The sequence below is a fragment of the Helicoverpa armigera genome, chromosome 3 (assembly GCF_030705265.1).
Source record: "Helicoverpa armigera isolate CAAS_96S chromosome 3, ASM3070526v1, whole genome shotgun sequence".
In the NCBI taxonomy this organism is placed as follows: Eukaryota; Metazoa; Arthropoda; class Insecta; order Lepidoptera; family Noctuidae; genus Helicoverpa; species Helicoverpa armigera.
Window position 1 is genome coordinate 361,929 of NC_087122.1, and position 18,904 is coordinate 380,832.

Sequence of the window (18,904 nt, forward strand, 5' to 3'; positions counted from 1 at the left end):
ACAAGAGTGCAACACGTAACTTCTCATGTCACCTTATCGAGGTTTCTAAACTCAATAAAAGAAAATGGCGCGCATGAGTATCAAATTAAAAAGAAGTACCTATTAAAGTTAATTTATTTGAAAACTCAGTTTAAAAATGAAACGAGGGTAAAAATCTATGTAAAAACAATAATAAAAATTACTTAATCAATTTAATAATTATATTAAGCAGTATTTTATTTGTTTAATATGTATTTGTTTGAAAAGTCTTATCAAGATTGTCACAAATGGAGTATTGCACACGATGTTCTAAATTCAAATCACTTTGCCGCTCTAGAGGATAAAATCGGTTTGTGCGCTCATTTGATATCTGAATATCAAAGAATAGAAATTACAAGAAATAGTTTTAACATGAAAACCAACTAAGATTAATCAGAAACGCGGCAAAATCTTATTCTGTCAAACTATAACATGTCTTGTCACAATGACGTTCGAAAAAAGAATCCTCCAAGCAAAGATGCACGGCTGAACGGCGAGGTGTCTATGGTCGCTCGTCTCTGCTGCCCTCTATGTAACTACTGGCAGCTATATTATTGGGAAAGTATTGCCAGGTTATAAAAAGACATACCTACTACCATAGACCAATATACTTTCAGAGGTAGTTTTGGATATACTGGAATAATATTGTACTAGCTATTCTACTGAATTTTATTGATTCGCAAAAACTGGTATTTTCATTTAGGTATAGGTACTCTATATCATTGTATCTTAATGCTTGGGAAAGTTAAGTAATAATTTTACAACTAAAATATCTTGGTTTGCTAATATGTAATATCGAATGCAAACCATCTTGCAATATTTCTCAGTAGTCTTAAAAAACTTAATAGTTTCAAAGACATTCTTAGATAAAAGTTAGTAATTCAGGGAACCGACATAAACCATAACTCACAGCAACTATGCAAAATTACAAAAAACAAAACGGTCTAAGGCTGATTGTACACATGGCATTCGTGTTAGTAGCGAGCACGCACACATGTGTAGTGTGCACACACGTGTAGGTGTGTACACACACATGGCCGGTGCATGCAGACTGGAAAATGTAGGGGAGGCTGTACGAAGAGTGGATGTGACAATAAACTACGTACCTTGTAAAAGAATTTGAGATTGATTTAGTTGCTCCTTTTTTTGTTTTAATATTCTAATGAATAGATTAATTTATACTTACCTACTCTAAAACAACAGGTATCTTTCTAAACTAAAACAAAGACTTAAGTCCAAAAGATAAACTCCAGGAAGATGATACTTTAACTAAATTTCGTCACATTTTCACCTCCCCCCAGGGCTGTAACCAAGGAAATGTCACGCAAAAAACTGTATCAACAAAAACATCTATTCTAAATGAAAAACAAACAAAAAAGATACCGCATCTTTTCCTCATTGTACATGGAGGTAGGGTCTGAATATCGCCATCAGATATTAAAATCAGGCCGACCCTCGGCTCTCATAAATAATAACGGCATCTAAATAAAAATCACTTTTATACGCTTTCCGTGCCGTACAATATAAAACACTGATTCGGCTTGCATAGCGCGGCTCACACGCACGTGAGCTCGCACCCTTATAATTACAATCGGTTTGTACAGTTTATGCACTACTGCTATTATAAAATGGCGATTACTGATATTGTTGAAGGTATAATTAACAAAGTCGTTGAAAAACTACGCGTAACAAGCTAAAACAGTTCATCAGTAAATACATACACCCATGTATGCCTACAGTGTAGCCATCCCAATTCACGTCAATATTAACTCTCATGTTCGATTTGTTTATATTTTATATTTCATTAATCCTCCACCTCGAATTGTAAGTAAGTTAAGGCTGCCCCAAAATACATTTTAATTCAACAATCAGAATTTAAAGAACCATCCAATCAGTGTTTCAAATAGAAGAACGATTGCGAACACTTCGCACAAAAATTAAGCCAAAAATACAATCGTAAAACGGAAGAGGCCACAAAGTTGTTGAAATCTATTTAACACTTTCATAGCTCAGCTTTTTCAGGAGCGGTCGGTAAAAATTACAGCTGAATCGTGTATTTTAGGCAAAAACGCCCGGTTATCTGACAAGCTCGCCTAATTCCCATGAATTTATAGTATGCGGGCTATTTCACCAGTTATTATTGCGGGCCCGGCTTAATTATTCGACCTGAATGGGGTTAACGTTTTTTATTTTGTTTTATAGCAACAAGTTTTATCTGCAAATATTTTTTTGTATTTACGAGGCTCCGATGATATTTATGCTGAAATAATTAGCAGTGCAAAATACCTCTGTATAAGTTTACATCAACAAGTTATTGATCGTGTAGCTCCAAATAATCTAAATAACCTAGTTCGTTGCAAATGACCTAGTTCTTGGCCTCTTTATAAAAAAACTTGTGAAACCCCTCCTAAATAAAGTTGGCTGCTTCGGTGCATTAAAGTGCAGGTTTCTCAACAATTTCATAGAGCCGCCATTTTATGATTGCCTGTAAGCAGACGAGGCGGCCGATCTCATCGGCCGAGAGGCTTCTGCGCTGATTACACGAGCTTTAACATTTAATTCATGAAGACTGCGATGAAATAGTTATCGGCTCCATAGTTTAACCAAGTAATGATAGTCCCTACTAGCCTTGTCGCCCGATCTCGCCCAAGTAAAATATATTTATTTATAACCATGATAAGGTTGCAAAAATACCGAATAACAAATCATGAATTTTTCACTTCGGAACACGGGTATTTCAGTTTTGTTGTTCACAGAAGCGTAAAGGGAAATTCAATGAATATTACATTGTGTGTTTATTTACTTTCTCTATTTTGTACCTGTGTTTATGAACCTAACATCAAAACAAAATCTGGATCATATCACACACTAACATCTTACTGAAACATGTTCCACTTCCACTTACCTACCTAACTTAAGACCGATATAAATCACACATACCCAAGTGTATCTTAATGAATGACGTGTAGAATAACTTGGCCCAACTTAGATCGTAACCGCCAGTGTCGCTTAGCATATTGTCTTACGAACAATTATACTAATAGTGTCGCTTAACGAGGGTTTCACGCTAATTCGCTTCTTGCACGAAAGAACTTCACTAGGCTGCCGCTGTAACTTAACCTCTTGTTACTTACGTGTTCACTTAGTTGAATTTATTATACTTAGAATATACACACTTAAATGAGGATCTCAATCTTGTACCTAATTAAAAACCATCATCATCATATCATATCAGCCAATTGCCGTCCACTACTGAACTTATGCATGGGTAAGACTGGTTGTCTTACCGAATGCAATTGGGTGCTCGGGTTACTGGGTAGAGGAGGTCAGATAGGCAGTCACTGCAGGAGGTCACCTTGTTGAATCCGAGTTAAAACTGAACCAGACAGGGCTGGGGAAAGACTAAGCACATGGTGATATCTAACTGCACTCGGTTTGTGTCATCATGTCAGACTATTGAAGGCTGGCTATCTTTTCTGCTGTACTGATGTATCAGTTAAGGTTAATCATATGGATTTATAGATCAACAGGCAACAAAAACCAATACTCATTAATTAAATTTTAATGGCATTTTATATCAAAACATTCACCTGTTGAACTTTCATAGAAACGCTAATACACAAAAAAATATTAAACAAATAGGCTCATTTTCACATTTAAAACTACTCGTGCGACATCTAGTTTTCCAGCCACGCATTAATCAAGGCACACACGTCTATGGAACGAAACACTTAAGCTAGATACTTAATATTCACACTGGTAGATGGCGGTATTTCATTTAACGAAATGGAACATTGCACAAGGCCATCTGATCCTATTTCTTGACCTCTACATAGCTCATAAGACAACACTTAAAAGGTACACAGTCATCATCAAGTTTATCTAATACTAAAAGCCTAAATACAGCAGCTCCTTTACTAACTTTCGTGGTATCTGTAATCCTGAAATAAGAAAACAAATTGAATTAAAATCTGAATAAATTAAAAGGCTGTAAAAGAACTTCGTAATATAAAAAATTCAGTATCAGACTGAGGACTATTTAGAGACATGAAGAAGTACCGTTGGCACAAACTACTGCTTTAAACTTAGCCAACAAAAATGAGGTTACGATCTATAGCTCAATTACTTTTCAAGTGCTGTGACAAACAAATCACAGTTCAAAGTAAACAGCTCCTTATATTATTCCTATGAAACACTTACGATAAGTATGCAAGCAGATATGACAGCTATCTTGAAACGCACGTCGAGATCCGTCGGGAAGGTGACCACGTAATCATCCTTGTATGTAAACATCTCATTCAGTAGACCACGAAACTTCTTCTTAATTTTACCGATGGTCACCTTTTTGGCTGTCTGCACCTGGAGCGATAAATAGGGACCTTTAATACAGCTAAGTAGGCAAAACAAAGATTAGTTACTATTGTTATAGCCCTATCGATAAGGCGTGACGATACATAGGTCACGAGTTTGACCGCGACACGTCATCCTCGATAAAAAATTACTCCAGCAAGAACGTTGAAGATTACTAGGAATTTGCATCTGGTATTTATTGGTCTGTTTACCGATAATGTTCATAATGCATGCAAAGTTGAAGCATATCTCATGTTTGGAGATGATTAAAGCACATCTTATGCACGCAGAAATGTATCTTTCGATTTTCCCTATCATCTTATCTTAGTAATGAGTAACAGAATTCATTTTACCACCATATGTCACTTCAATTCTTCTTTAGAGTACCTAGATGTAGCATAAACAGTAGTTATCTAGATATGTAGCAAAACCTGTCTTGGTACTCATGTTACCTGAAAGTCATAATCCGACATGTCTCCTTTGATCCTCAGCATGGGGGCGTCCTGACCATCATTAATGCTGAACACAGGGGTCACAAAGGTCGCCTCCTTGCGGATGATGCTGACCAGGGTCTTGTTAAGGTAGACCTCCACCTTGTCCTTGATGAACACGGCAGGCCGTCGCAGGGAGAACACCTGGAATTTGTACCGCTTTCGTCAAAAGTACAATCACAAACAACAATGTTTTCGAAGAATACTATTTAATTTATACAATGGATGCCAGTTTAATTTGTAATCATGTGTGTATTTCTCAGTTGATACAACAATGTTTTCTAAGAATACTTCAATAAGTAGTTTATACAATGGACGGCAGCTTAATTTGTAATCATGTGTGTATTTCTCAGTTGATACAACAGGCTAACTCATTGTTATAATATTCATGCGCATACAATAATATCAATCAGCAACAGTGTCTCATTTCGGATTATTTGAATTATAAAGCTTGCATTGTGACTACTGATAAGTAGTATCATCGTAAATATACATTACATCCTGTAGTTAATTAGAGAACAATGCTGCTTAGAGGGCAAATAATCGGTAAATTTTAATGATTTTCAAACATGCAGTTTTAATTGAAAGCTTTTGAACGATTGCTTATCTCAACATTTTGACTTACTTTTAAGCGGATTCAGGATAATATACCGCTTATACCGTTCTTAATTACTTTGAGTAATTTGTACACCAAATTGACCGATCCTCAGGGTTATAAACTCTACTACTTCCATCATCAACACCCCATAAAGAGTCAATCAATCAAAAAATATACTTGTTGTATTGTTACCATAATTAGACTCACATAAAAGGGGCGTTTCCCCTACATAAAGGTCCTGTTCTGCCCACACAAAAACCCATTAGGTCCAATCATTTAGGCAATGCACACGTATAACGTTACTGAACAAGCACTAACTGTTGCCCTTTAATTTAGGATTGCCATTTACGGTCATGACGCCATGCCACTCCCCGCGGTCGGGGATGTCATTGGGTTGTTGACCCCACTTGGGTGACAACAGAAATAACCGTTTATGTGCAATTAATTGTACCTTCGATGAATTGATCCTGAACCAGTTTAAATTGCACTCAATATCAATAGGGAGATAATAGAAGTGCATTATTATCTCGATTCCAGGGCTAAATAGGTTTATAATATGATAATAATAGTTGTGGCGCATTGCATGGTCATTGTGTGAACCTATAAGAAATTGTTCTATTAAACGATAGATATAATACAGTATTGTTGAGTTATTATATTATATTTCAATCTAATAGCTGTTATATAAATAATTATAATAACTCAACGAGATAAATTGTTCTATTAAACGATAGATATATAGCTATTAGATTGAAATATAATAATTATAATAACTCAACAATACTGTATTATATCTATCGTTTAATAGAACAATTTCTCAAGAGCACCATTGAAGAATTCCTATTACCTATTCACTATCATACTCATGGAAGATAAGACGGTAAAAGAGCAAAGTTTTCTGATTAACGAGTACTCACATGACAATGATACTTAACTTTTTAATTAGCTGATGATTACTCACATTCCATTTTCATTTCTATGGTTAATAACGAGATTATTATCACTATCTAAAAACTCGCATGTAATGCAGGCGATTTGAGTCATCCCATACATCCTATTCGTATACCTACGCCTAAATATAATTGTTTTTCTCGCATAATACAAAACATAATCCACCGCATTATAAAACATGGGTTTAAAAAGTACCAGCTTTTGTAAAAGGTTTAATCCACGTCCCGAAGAAAGTTACGAACCTATTATAGGTTTAGCCTACTAACTTTGAAGCGGGTACTTCTTAAAACCACGTTTTATAATAAAGTGGAATAAAATACTAAGAAGCTGGATGCGAGAAGCCGAAAATCGATCTCAGTGGCGTGCACTTGGAGAGGCCTATGTCCAGCAGTGGACTGCGATAGGCTGATGATGATGATGATGATGAAAATACTGACTGTGCTGAGACTAGTTGGTGCTGTATGGGCACGCAGACAATACGCCTGTACCTCTCTAAAAGATAAACTCTATGATATACTTACATGGTGTCCCAAGTTGTCCACGCCGTCCATGTGGAAGCCCCTGCTGCTGCCGTGCGCGAGGAAGGTGAGGGCGTGACCATCCTCCTTCAAGTGGAAGAGCTGCTCGCCTCCCGAGTGCACGATGTACTTGTTGCCCTTGAAGCCAGACCCCTTCTGGTTGACGTTCACCGAGTCTAGCCTGATCAGCCGCTCCAGCCCTGGAACTGTCGTCGAAATAATATACTGCTCAGCTTCTTTATGACGCTCGTACTTCAAGTAATTCCTGATTTTAAATAGTGTCTGTGGCTCCATAGCAAATCTTTGCTAATTTAGCAAATATTTTAAAAGCAAAGGTGCTTATGATACAAGACACTTTCGGTAATAAGATTGAACCAACAGATAGCTATAAAGACAGATTAGAATCTGGGGATACCCGTAGGGGGGATAATAGTATTTTGGTAATGATTTATCATAGAATAATAGATTTGAACTACGTACCAGTATCTTTGGCGGTGGCCATTGTTGACAAACAAACCAGTCAAAAGACAATGCTAAGTGACGAGTTGACCTGAATCGTCCTCTAAATATGGTTCCGATGCGTAAACACAAACACTAAACACCTTAATTAATTGTTGACGTCACAAGAACACGCGGTTTGCAAAAACTCTGGATATGCCGTTTGCAAAAACACTCGATATGCCGCTTACTTTCATCAACTGTTTATTTTGTATTATTGTGTTATTTGAGTAAGCAGTTCATTTACAATGAAATAAGACATGTGCTAAGTAAGATTATAAACACGAGTAGTATGTATAATTCAAGAGCACGCGATACGGAAACAAGTTTATATTATTTATGGACTGGTTAATATTCTGTCTGTGCGCGACTGTACTATAGCGCGCCAGACACTTGACTGGCGTCTGGCACTATACATACACTATACATAGTATACACGTACACTTCCATAGTATGTACAACGTAAACACTTCGGTACAGTTTGATTGTGTCCCCTTATCGCATTACTAATTGAAGACAAATCTGCAGCTGTAGCTTGCACTAAGACGTAAAAATGCCTGTTTGGGTACATTATATGAACGACATTTGCACTTTCCTAATCTGTATTGTATATAAAAAAAACCTCTTTTAGTTATAATTTTATAACTCAAGAACGGGCTTTGTTCAATCTACATATTTAATCATGTGGTTCTTCATTTATTTTCCTAGTGAAGCACGTACCGGGCTACTAGTAATTTATATTTTTGGTAACCAATATAATAGTTTTAGAAAAAGCATCTAAATAAAGATACACTAAATGAATCATAACAATTTACCTACCTTGAATACGTTGAATAGTATACGTAGAAAAATTGGATATTGTTATTAATTAGTCATAATAATTGATGACCCGTAACCAATTTCTTTTACCTACATTTGTAAGTTAAGAAGTTGGCAAAAAGTTGTCCATGTTTCTTTTGATCCATAAGTACTTGGGGTACATCCTGCAACTGGCTTATGTACTCCCTTATATACTTACAATTTACTACTACATATCTACGTCAACTTTAGAGAAAAATCCTAGTTTTCGTTAAATAAAAACAAAAAATTGCCATCTTTAATCTAAATCTAAATATATAAAACTCAAAGGTGACTGACTGACTGACTGACTGACATAGTGATCTATCAACGCACAGCTGAAACCACTAGACGGATCGGGCTGAAATTTGGCATGCAGGTAGATGTTATGACGTAGGCATCCGCTAAGAAAGGATTTTGATCAATTCTACCCCCAAGGGGATAAAATAGGGGATGAAAGTTTGTATGAAACTTTGTCAATTTTAAACCGATCGGACTGAGACTTTGCATGCATAAAGCTACTATGGCGTAGGCAACTCTTAAGAAAGGATTTTGATAAATTCCATCCCTAAGGGGATAAAATAGAGGATGAAAGTTTGTATACATCTTCTTAGATTTGTACACGCTAATCTTCCGAACTACTGAACGGATTTCAATGATTTTTTCTTTGTTGTATCAGTATTAAGCCTGGTCAACATAAAGGCTATAATTTACCCACCCAAAACAAAAATGTGAAAGGCTGCCAAGTTCGATAATATGGGAATGCTTCGCCTATAAAAGAAGTGAGATCTGAATAAGTACCAAGTTCCATACACATACCTCAGTTAAAAATAGTTTCTTTTTGATGATGTTACTTGGCAAGTTTTCACACACCTTGTTATAAACCTACTAAACGCAATGAATCAAGTATTTAATTTTCTATTAAAACTTGCCAAGTAACATTATCAAAAAGAAACTATTTTTAACTGAGGTATGTGTATGGAACTTGGTACTTATTCAGATCTCACTTCTTTTATAGGCGAAGCATTCCCATATTATCGAACTTGGCAGCCTTTCACATTTTTGTTTTGGGTGGGATTTCATTTATTTTTGTAAGGTTGTTTATTTTATTTTTTTCTTATGATTAAGTTAAGTAAAGAAATGTCTCATTTATACTATCTTTCAGATTTTTGAATATGCACTATGCTTGTTACAAAGAAATTAACTAGATTAACTAAATGGACTAGATTTACCAACTAAACGACATGACATGCATATCATATATTATGTTCGTGGATCAAAGTTACACATTCTTTATTTTCGAAAGTGACTCACACTTGGCCGTTTTCAGATTTTTACTTTAATTTGACTAAATACAAACTTTTGTAACGAATTTTAGATCGGTACGACCATTCGAAGATATATTATATAAATATAGATTTTAGTTCGTTTTAGTTCCTTAGGGGTATAATCTGAATAATTTTGAAACCGACTCACACTTGGCCATTTTCAGATTTTTCCCTTTACCTTGACATAAAGACCTACCTCCATGCCAAATTTCAAGTCAATACGACCATTGGAAGTGGTCTAGGTTTTTGATGAGTGAGTCAGTCAGTGAGTGTATAGTAAAAATAGCGATTTTCTGACGTCAATATCTCAAGACCTACAATAGGTATATTAATGAAATTTTGTATTTTATATAAGTGAGGGGGTCTCAACAGATACTAGAAATTTGATATGCGTAAATAAAATAGATTTTGAGTTATACCCCTATAACTCAAAATCTATTTGGCCCGAAATGGTTCGTGTAATATAACCCACGGCCGGTGTGTCGCTTTTTTCTGCTCGAACTTGGCGGACACACTGCCGTGTGTCTAGATCTTCGAAACTTGAAGACCTGATGCAGAACTCCAACAGACCAACAAAACTATAAGAGATACAAAAATGGTGCCATGGCAAAAATTGTTTCATGTGATGAGCATTTCCAGCTGAGATAATAAATTTTAAGATCTGGAACACCTGATGTGGAACCCCAAGAGCCCAGCTTCTCTATACCATATACAGGTATGACGTTTTAGCAAAAGTTGTTCAATTTGATAAGCACTTTCTATTGACTTACACAAATTGAAGATCTAAAACACCTGATGTGGAACTCCAGGGGCCCAGCTAGACTATAGCATATAGAGGTATGACGTTTTAGAAAAAGTTGTTCAATCTGATAAGCACTCTCTGTTGACTTATAAAAATTGAACCACACCTACACCTGATGTGGAACTCCAGGAGCCCAGCTAGAACCATGACGGGGGTAGGTCTCACGCCTCTGGTTTGGCTTGGCCGTCCAGAGTGGAGTCGCTAGAGCAGGATTAGTAGCCCTGCTCGGAGGGTAGGTGCCTCATGGTAAGCACAGGGAGCGCGTAATCTGCGTTTAAAGTCCACCGAGGTATCCTCACCCTTCAGCTCATACTTGAGAGATTGGTTCTCTACCCACTAAACCACCACGACTTCCACTAAGTCACCACGACTTTGTCATCTATTTAATGTTTTTTTACGTAATAATACTTGTGTAATATTTTTGCCACACACAAATGCGGACTAATTAGAATCACTACTTTTATCCCTATGGTCACGTCTATTGCGGTTCAGTTCTCAGCGTTTTGTTTAGTCTGCTGTGCTTTTGCTGTTAAAGTACAAAAATTAAGTATATAGAACGTTTCTCTTCGGTCCCTTAAAATTCAATATCAGACTATTCAGATCTTTGATTTTGCTGACCCCGTAGTCGCTGGCATAAGGGACAGGATCCGCGTACGAAGTCGCGGGCAGAAGCTAGTGCTAAATAAAATGAATCCAAATTAAATTCTACCATCTTCATAGAGCGCCAAGTGAGATAATACCACCGCACCTGCCGCCATTTTCATGAAATTATGATAACAAAATATTAATAATTAACTCTTATTCCTTTTTATTGTACCTACTCCTTTAAATATTTAGTGCTAACCACAAAACGAAGCCTGAAACTGGGTTTTTAGTCGGCACGAAATAGTTGGTAATAAATTATCTTTTCCACCCAACTAACATTATTAGTCGCCAAGTCATTATAAATAGCTCCTCACCTAATATTTCAATTGACTGGTGTAGTTTATTTGCTACCCAAATGCAGCTGCTAGTTTTTAGTTTTTATAACACCCTTAATTTTTAGTTTTTATAACACCCTTAATTTTGAACCTTACATATTATAATAGTCGCGAAAATATTTAATCGCTGCCAAGTTATTTTATTTGTTGCAAACATTTGTCGACTTTTAAGTTATTAGTCACCCGGAAAATAATAAGCCTTATTCTAATACGACGGCTAGGAACTTTACTGTATTTAAAAACGGCTTATGTTTAACTGATCACCAGATATAGTAACAAACAGCAGACAAAAATAGTAAATGATCACCAAAATGAAACTCGCATTTTAATGTAAAACTATCACCAAAGTTTTAACACTTTGCTATTCTATTTAAGTGAAATTACTTCAAAATAAATCATGCGTAAGCCAAAAATAGTAAATGATCACCAAAATTAAACCACCATTTTAAAGTAAGATTATAACCAAAGTTTTTAAATTCTGCTATCCTACTTAAGCAAAATGAGTCCAAATAAATCATTGTTATCCCAAAAGTAGTAAATGATCACCAAAAGTAGTAAATGATCATCAAAAAAGTTTTTAAATCTTGCTATCCTGTTTAAGTAAACTGACTCCAAAAAAATAAGTTCGGCCTGATAAAATAAATGTAATAACATTATGGGGACCCTTTTCCTGCACTAGCGTGGAAAATTGTCTATTGCATGCCTCTAAACAGTGCGATAAGAGTGTGTTTTTGAGGGAGTGTATTGAGAAACACATTCTTCTTCTTCTTTCTCCTGCCTTGTTCCCAATTTTACTTGGCGTCGGCGCAATATGTCATTTTCTTCCATTTTCCCCTGTCACTCGTCATACTGACACTCACGCATGCATTGCAAGCCGGACACATAACTTAATATGGCATCATAATACTTTATTTGGTAATAAGCCTACATTTTATGGCAATCACAGTGACTTATTTAGGCAAAAATAATACATTAATTTGGTCGTCAAGAGTTGGTGATCATTTACTAAATTTGGTGGTCGAATACAATTTAAAGTGAAGTCGTGACTAAAATAGCTGGTACTATTACATTTTTAGACTTTATTTTTCTGGTGTTCAGTAGATATTTCTGGTTACAAAACTTAGGGTATCAAAGCATTTTATTATGGTGGTCATTATATTTGTTCCCTTTAAAAACTACATTATTTACAAACATGGTATTACATATTATTCTATATAGTACGAATAGCTCTGGTTAGACGTGCTTTGTTCTACATAACTGATCTTAAAACAATGCAAAGACACATAGATGTAGTTACCTGAAAGTTATGATGAGTAAAATCACCCTTAACCCTGAGTACCGTGGAGCCGTTAGGATCTTGGATCAAGAACACCGCTTTCATGAAAGTTATTTCCTCGTGAATAATGCTGACCAGGTTTCCGTCCATGTACAGCATCAGCTTACTATCTGAACAAAAAAGAACGGCAGGTCGATGAAGAACTAACACCTGGAAATAGTACAGATTTAAGTACATTAGCTCCTTCAAGGATAAGGTAGGTACTGATCGTATGAACTCATTTCATCATTCATATTAAGCCCAAAATGCAATATGAACGAAGCTTTTGATATTAAGGATAAATATTCAAGATTCTAGGAAATGTTTCATTATTGAAGCTGAAATGACATCATTACAGCAAAGGATGTCAGTTGTGAACTGAACACAGGCCTCCAAGAATTGTAATAGAAAGCAAAATTTTCATATGATATAATAATAATATCAGCACCTTTCTGCCCATGTTGTCCAGTCCATCCATTCTGAACTGCCTGCTCTTGGCTTTGGAGAGGAAGGTGAAGGCGTGGCCATCCTCCTTCAAGGAGAGCAGCACGTCACCGCCAGAGAGCACAGTGTACTAGTTGCCGCTGAAGGATGAGCTCTTCTGGTGCACGTTGACCGTATCCAGGCCGATGAGCCGCTGCACACTTGGGACTGATGCTGAACCAGTATCACACTCACCACCTACGGAAAAACAAAACAGACCATGGAGTAAAGAAAGATGGTGATTTTTTCGCTACACTGATTTATTTTCTTGATGAATGATTTAACAAAATACATTCTTTATACAGGTTTTTATTTCTCGTACAAAACGAGAACTTAAGCTTTGATTCAAATCATATGAACAAAACTGAATTATTTTAATATATAATTGAACTGTAAAATATTCTTATTAGGTACAATTAAGGAAGTTAATCATTTAGATGATTGATAAACAATATAATTTAGTAATTCACGGTACCTATGTGTAGGAAAAATTAACATAATATTAAAAACCTGTTAATAAAATCTAACAATCAGCGTCAACAGATTCATGAATTTATTCCTAATCAATAGGAATTGATCCTTTTTCCTCATTTATAACTAATGAACATAGTGGGAGGATGTTAATTAGATGGTCTTATGCCAAACGGCCCTTTCACACGGCAGTCCAGTTTTTTGCAGGATACCGTTTTTTGCAGGATCCCGTTTCATCGCAAAAGATATTATATGCTAGTGTTCACACGAGCAAACCGCATGCAGGATCCTGCAAAATGCTGTTTCCATCTTAATATCTTTTGCGATCAAACGGGATCCTGCAAAAAACGGTATCCTGCAAAAAACTGGACTGCCGTGTGAAAGGGCCGTTATGCTTTTGACACTGAACCTGTTATTTTTAAGGCATGATGTGCTGCAACTTTTCTAATAAAAAAAATCAAATACTTTACCAAGTTTATTCTATGTGTGGTAGTTCTTTTGTCTTTATAACCAGTCAATATCTGAGTATCCGAATCAAAATTCGGATGATCGGCGTTCTACTGCACCTATGGGTAGAAGAAGTACCTTCTTCTTCAAAATACGAGTGTTGATTAAACACCGCAAAAATAATCTCCAATAAACCTTTAAATATTTGTTTGCTTCATACTTACCAGTATTATCAGCGACGAGCATATCTTGAGGAGTTGCAGAGGTTGCCATTGTTCCTAAACCTGATTGAACACACACTAGCACTAGCACTCCAGAAGACCTCCGAATGGCATTTGGTTACTAGCTGTATATGCAACTAGGTACATATTTGTATCCTTATCCCAACTTCCTGTCAACTACATAGTTAGTAACTACAACAACTTACATTGTATGTACGTGTATACAATTAAACATATTTAAAATTTGCTGACCTCCGCAGGTCATTCGAGAATGATAGAGAATCCGGGGAACTCCCGGATATTGTCATCGACCGACTTGATGAAATCGAGCTCCCTCCACTCCTTTTCAGTCATAGTAGGCGATCGTTAAATATCTTCTGATAGCTCGATCTAACAAAAACCACAACAAATGATAAAACATTGGAGTAGCTTGATTTGCTGTCGACTGTTCATAAGAGGACACAGGATTGTTGATAATTGACAAACTTGAGAGAAGCTACCAGCATCTTTCTATTGAAGCAATATTTAGTCATTTGTGGTCCGGTCCGAACTCCGAGTACCTAACCAAACGTCACAGGCAACTATGTTCTCGTACTAAGGTAAGACATAACGTATTTATACACTAGCGGTTGCCCGCGACTTCGTCCGCGTTCAATAGATTTTCGTAAAATCTCTCCATGACGCATGTCTTCACTCTATAAATTACCTCCCTTCAAGTTTGGAGGAGTTCATAGTTTCTGAAATTTCGTAATTAGTCAGTGACTAGTATTTCATTTTTACCCGTTTACCTGGTTTTACTATGTTACACGGGGATATTGTAGCTGTATGTCATGTTTTACACATTATGTATTAGTTGTTATGTATAACGGGTAAAAAATCATGTATAATATAGTTGTTCCTATAGTGCAGCAGTGCATACTGCGTGCAATTAAATAGCAGTTTTTATTTAAAAAATTCACCTTTTAGGTAGGTAGGTACATAAGTATGTGAATAAAAGACATAAACAACGTGATAAATTGAAACTTAAATTTATTAAATCAAAATCTTTAATCAATAAACATTACAAAAGAAGTAGACACTAGTTGCAACTTGAAAGTAATACTCGTACTAAACTACTCAGTCTATATGGGTACCTAATTAAACGTTAAATGTTAATAGGTACTATTATTCAAGACTTTTCGCCACTGCCACTGGACTTATCCTGTATGGGTATGGTTCGCTCCGTCAGGGGTTCAGCTCTAAACGCCACCAGCTTCAGTTTGCCTTTATCGAGATGACACTCCACGCGCTCCGGGGGGAAACCTTCGGGCAGCAGGAATCTCCTCTCGAAGTGACTCCTCGTCCAACCATCCTCCTTCTTAATCTCCTTCTTTCCTTCCACCATGATTTCATTGCCCACTGTTTTCACTTGGATCTGGTCCGGAGTAAAATTCTGCACGTCCAAATGCACTTCCACCTTCTTCCCGTCGATTTTTACTTCGTGATCGGAGTACACGCCTTCGACGTGCTCGACCGGCGCTGTCACTGCCTTGATGAACTTCACCGGGTCTCTGCTGAAGAATGGATCCCTCCCGAACACTGAGAAGGGATCCTCAAAAACTCTGGCGAAAGGGTCCCGGCTGGCCGCCAGATTCCTCAGATGGCGAAACCAATACGGCGCGAGTGACATTTTGTATTGTTTACTTCGCTTTTGCTTGTATCTCGTTCGTTGTCAAACTTTGAATACTGCGCAGTTCCCGCGCACCGCTATTTATATACGTCTGTGGACAACGCAATCTATCGTCGAGAGGATGCAAGAAAATACGAGAATGCTAGAGAAGATTCGAGTAAAACGTTAAAACTTAATTTGGTGCCATCTGGTGGTGAGTGGTAAAACCTCGCAGACTTCTGTCACAAGCAAAACTTGACGACTTTATTCTGATAAATGGTTCAATTATTGCAATTCAATGTTTCAATAAGCAAATTTATTATCGTATCAGTTCCATTTTAGGGTATTCGGTAATGGACATTATAAAAATATAATTATTATTTATATGAGCGCAGTTATTGTAGTTTTGCTATTCACTACAAGATGTCACTAGTTCTGCTGGTCAGGTAGCACCATCTATTAGCGAGTAGTAATAGCATGAAAATAGAACTAGAAAGTTCAAGTTTAAATAAAAATAGACTTTTCTGAATAACAAACAAACCGTAATTCGTATCACCATAGGTATCAATAAATGTTACCGTCTGTTATTCGTACCCATTATTTTAAAATATAGTCCTCTGTGAAATATGGTACCAATACAATTAACTATTGTGCAATCGCAGATGATGAAATCTGGCTAAAGTTAAAATCATTTGAAACATATTTTGAGCCAAAAGGTGTTTCTAATGATTTGAACTTTGCATAGCGCAAGGTCCGGAATGCAAATACAATCGTTTTCTGGAGATGCAATTTGTTGTGTTGAGCTTACAGTTTTATATTTTTTCAGTCTCAACCATACTTTCACAGGTACCTACTAATATTTTAGCACATTCACGCTAAAGCTACTGCAGAACCTAAGTACTTAGTTCCCTCGGTATGAAGAATGTTGGTTAGGAACAAATGAATTTTAGGTTCTAAGCTAAGGACAACTGCGCTACCTACTCACTAAATAAGTAGTGAGTAACGCAGTTGTCCTGTCAACCAGTCACAAAAGTCTTGCTGAAAGCTGGTCCATCCATCCATCCCGGGCAATGCAGGTTAGAACCATGAGGGACTCGTCCAGTCCTCTCCTTTAACAGGAATGGAAACCCATTTTAATCCCATAACTATACGTTGCTTACGAAGCGGATAGTCCGCTCACCGCCGAAACCACTGGCACAATGCAAGTCAAAACTAATCATTCAACCCTCCGGAAATCGCTGCATCATTTGCAAATAACAAATCACAAGATAGGTACATATGAAACTAAAGCAAAAAGCAAACAAATGTAACTCTTTGTGACATTTCAGTTCGTAACTCGAGCTGTGCAAAGAACCGCTCTGATAGCACAAGTAATTTGCTCAGTTTGCCTGAATCACACAGAATATACAACTTGATGATTTCTTCAACAAACACAACCGAAAGGATCTGGTAACAATTGACGCATGCGCACGTTTTTGCACTCCGAATATCTATTATTAAATCATGACACGGCGGAATGCTGACGTCAAGCATATCCTGTCATAATGGGTCAAATATTAGGACCCTTTCAGCATAAATGTTATAATCAAAATCTAATATGTAGAAATACAGTCCCTTCAAAATATTTAGAAGGTAAAGTTCCAGATTCCATACTGGTCTACTGTTCCCTTAGGTAGATGCACCTTTAAATTATTTTCTGTGCAAGAACTGAGTAACGTAACTATACCTGCATATGTGCCTAGCTATAGCTATAGGTATAAGCCAAAGATGTAAAAATTAACTTAGCGTGTGTATTCACTTATTAGGTAATTATTGGCCAGAATCTGGAAATCAATCATATCGAAATAATGTGTAAGAATATAGAAAGTATGCTGAAGCTACATACATAATATAACCTACAATAAAAAAAAACCCCCGACCCAAAAAAAGTATGCAATAATTATGACAAAAGGTTAAAAACGCTAAACCCTATAAAAAGCAAAAAATAACTTTTAACACTACGTAAACTAAATTTTGTCGTGTCGGGGGACCGCTCTAATTCATTACTTTAGATACGTGTTTTTTTTTTAAACGAATGTTGTAATATCATTTTATTTATGTAAGTATTTATGAAGGTAAAAAGCGGTCCCCCGACACGTCAAAATTTAGTTTACGTAGTGTTAAAAGTTATTTTTGCTTTTATAGGGTTTAGCGTTTTAACCTTTTGTCATAATTATTGCATACTTTTTTTGGGTCGGGGGTTTTTTTAAATTTATAATTTAATTTTATTTCATGCTTTTTAAAGGAGCTCCTTAATTTTTCCTTCTTTCATTTAATTTATTTCATCTTAAGATGGGGTCGCTATATGCGATCTCGGCCAAAGGAAGCTGTTTAACAATCCTCATGACAAACTGGCTCTGGGAGAATTGCACAAACTGAAAAACAATAAAGATTAACCTTTGGACATTCTAGATTTTCAGCAAAAATATAAATCGGTTTATCCGTTTCATTTCGGCATTTCAGGGTTTCATCCGCTATATCCCATTTCCAGCATCAGGTTCTCGTCAATCAGAAACATGAAGAGAACTCGTCAAGACAAATTCAACGAGCCCAAACTCGATGGGTTTACTAAAAGGCAGTTCAGGGTTACGGTACGTCTCCTACCTTCGTGCCCTAACAGCAGACCAGCTCAGTGGTTCCAAAAGACATTAGTGTTTCAAATTTCAGATCCCACATATACTTGTAAGTAAACAGAGCGTGTAACATTCCTATCACATCTAGCAAACGAGCTGATGACCTTGAAGACCTGAACCGATTTCCACCAAACATAGCTAAGAACACTCCCGACTGACATACCTTTTAAACAAAAAAAACCGCATTACAATCGGATCATCCGTTTGGGAGCTACGATGCCACATACACACACACACACACACACACACACACACACACACACACAGACACGTCAA

General features: G+C 36.6%; 2 protein-coding genes and 1 non-coding gene across 3 annotated transcripts; all 3 read right to left on the reverse strand.

The window, feature by feature from the left end:
* Positions 1-3,565: 3,565 nt before the first annotated feature.
* On the reverse strand, positions 3,566-7,844 carry LOC110381231 (phospholipid scramblase 2). The gene is made up of 5 exons (XM_021341481.3): positions 7,407-7,844; positions 6,930-7,132; positions 4,821-5,003; positions 4,219-4,377; positions 3,566-3,959 (listed from the first exon to the last, which is right to left on the reverse strand). Exons 1-5 carry the CDS (start codon positions 7,426-7,428, stop codon positions 3,936-3,938), a joined length of 591 nt encoding a protein of 196 aa, XP_021197156.1. The 5' UTR covers positions 7,429-7,844; the 3' UTR covers positions 3,566-3,935.
* A 4,797-nt stretch (positions 7,845-12,641) lies between these two features.
* Positions 12,642-14,461, reverse strand: LOC110381230 (uncharacterized). Its single transcript, XR_010278107.1, has 3 exons — positions 14,312-14,461; positions 13,135-13,367; positions 12,642-12,857 (listed from the first exon to the last, which is right to left on the reverse strand). It is a non-coding gene; the product is annotated as an uncharacterized LOC110381230 (transcript).
* An 859-nt stretch (positions 14,462-15,320) lies between these two features.
* Positions 15,321-16,046, reverse strand: LOC110381228 (heat shock protein Hsp-12.2). The gene has a single exon (XM_021341479.3). It carries the CDS (start codon positions 15,975-15,977, stop codon positions 15,477-15,479), a length of 501 nt encoding a protein of 166 aa, XP_021197154.1. The 5' UTR covers positions 15,978-16,046; the 3' UTR covers positions 15,321-15,476.
* Between the last annotated feature and the right edge of the window lie 2,858 nt (positions 16,047-18,904).

Excerpts from the sequence above, each read along its gene's own strand:
- LOC110381231 (XM_021341481.3), bottom strand. The coding sequence starts at position 7,428 with ATGGCCACCGCCAAAGATACTG. Across the intron at positions 7,133-7,406 it reads GGCCACCGCCAAAGATACTG|TTCCAGGGCTGGAGCGGCTG; the intron begins GTACGTAGTTCA and ends TTTCGACGACAG. Across the intron at positions 4,378-4,820 it reads TGTCGGATTATGACTTTCAG|GTGCAGACAGCCAAAAAGGT; the intron begins GTAACATGAGTA and ends TTATCGCTCCAG.
- LOC110381228 (XM_021341479.3), bottom strand. The coding sequence starts at position 15,977 with ATGTCACTCGCGCCGTATTGGTTTCGCCATCTGAGGAATCTGGCGGCC.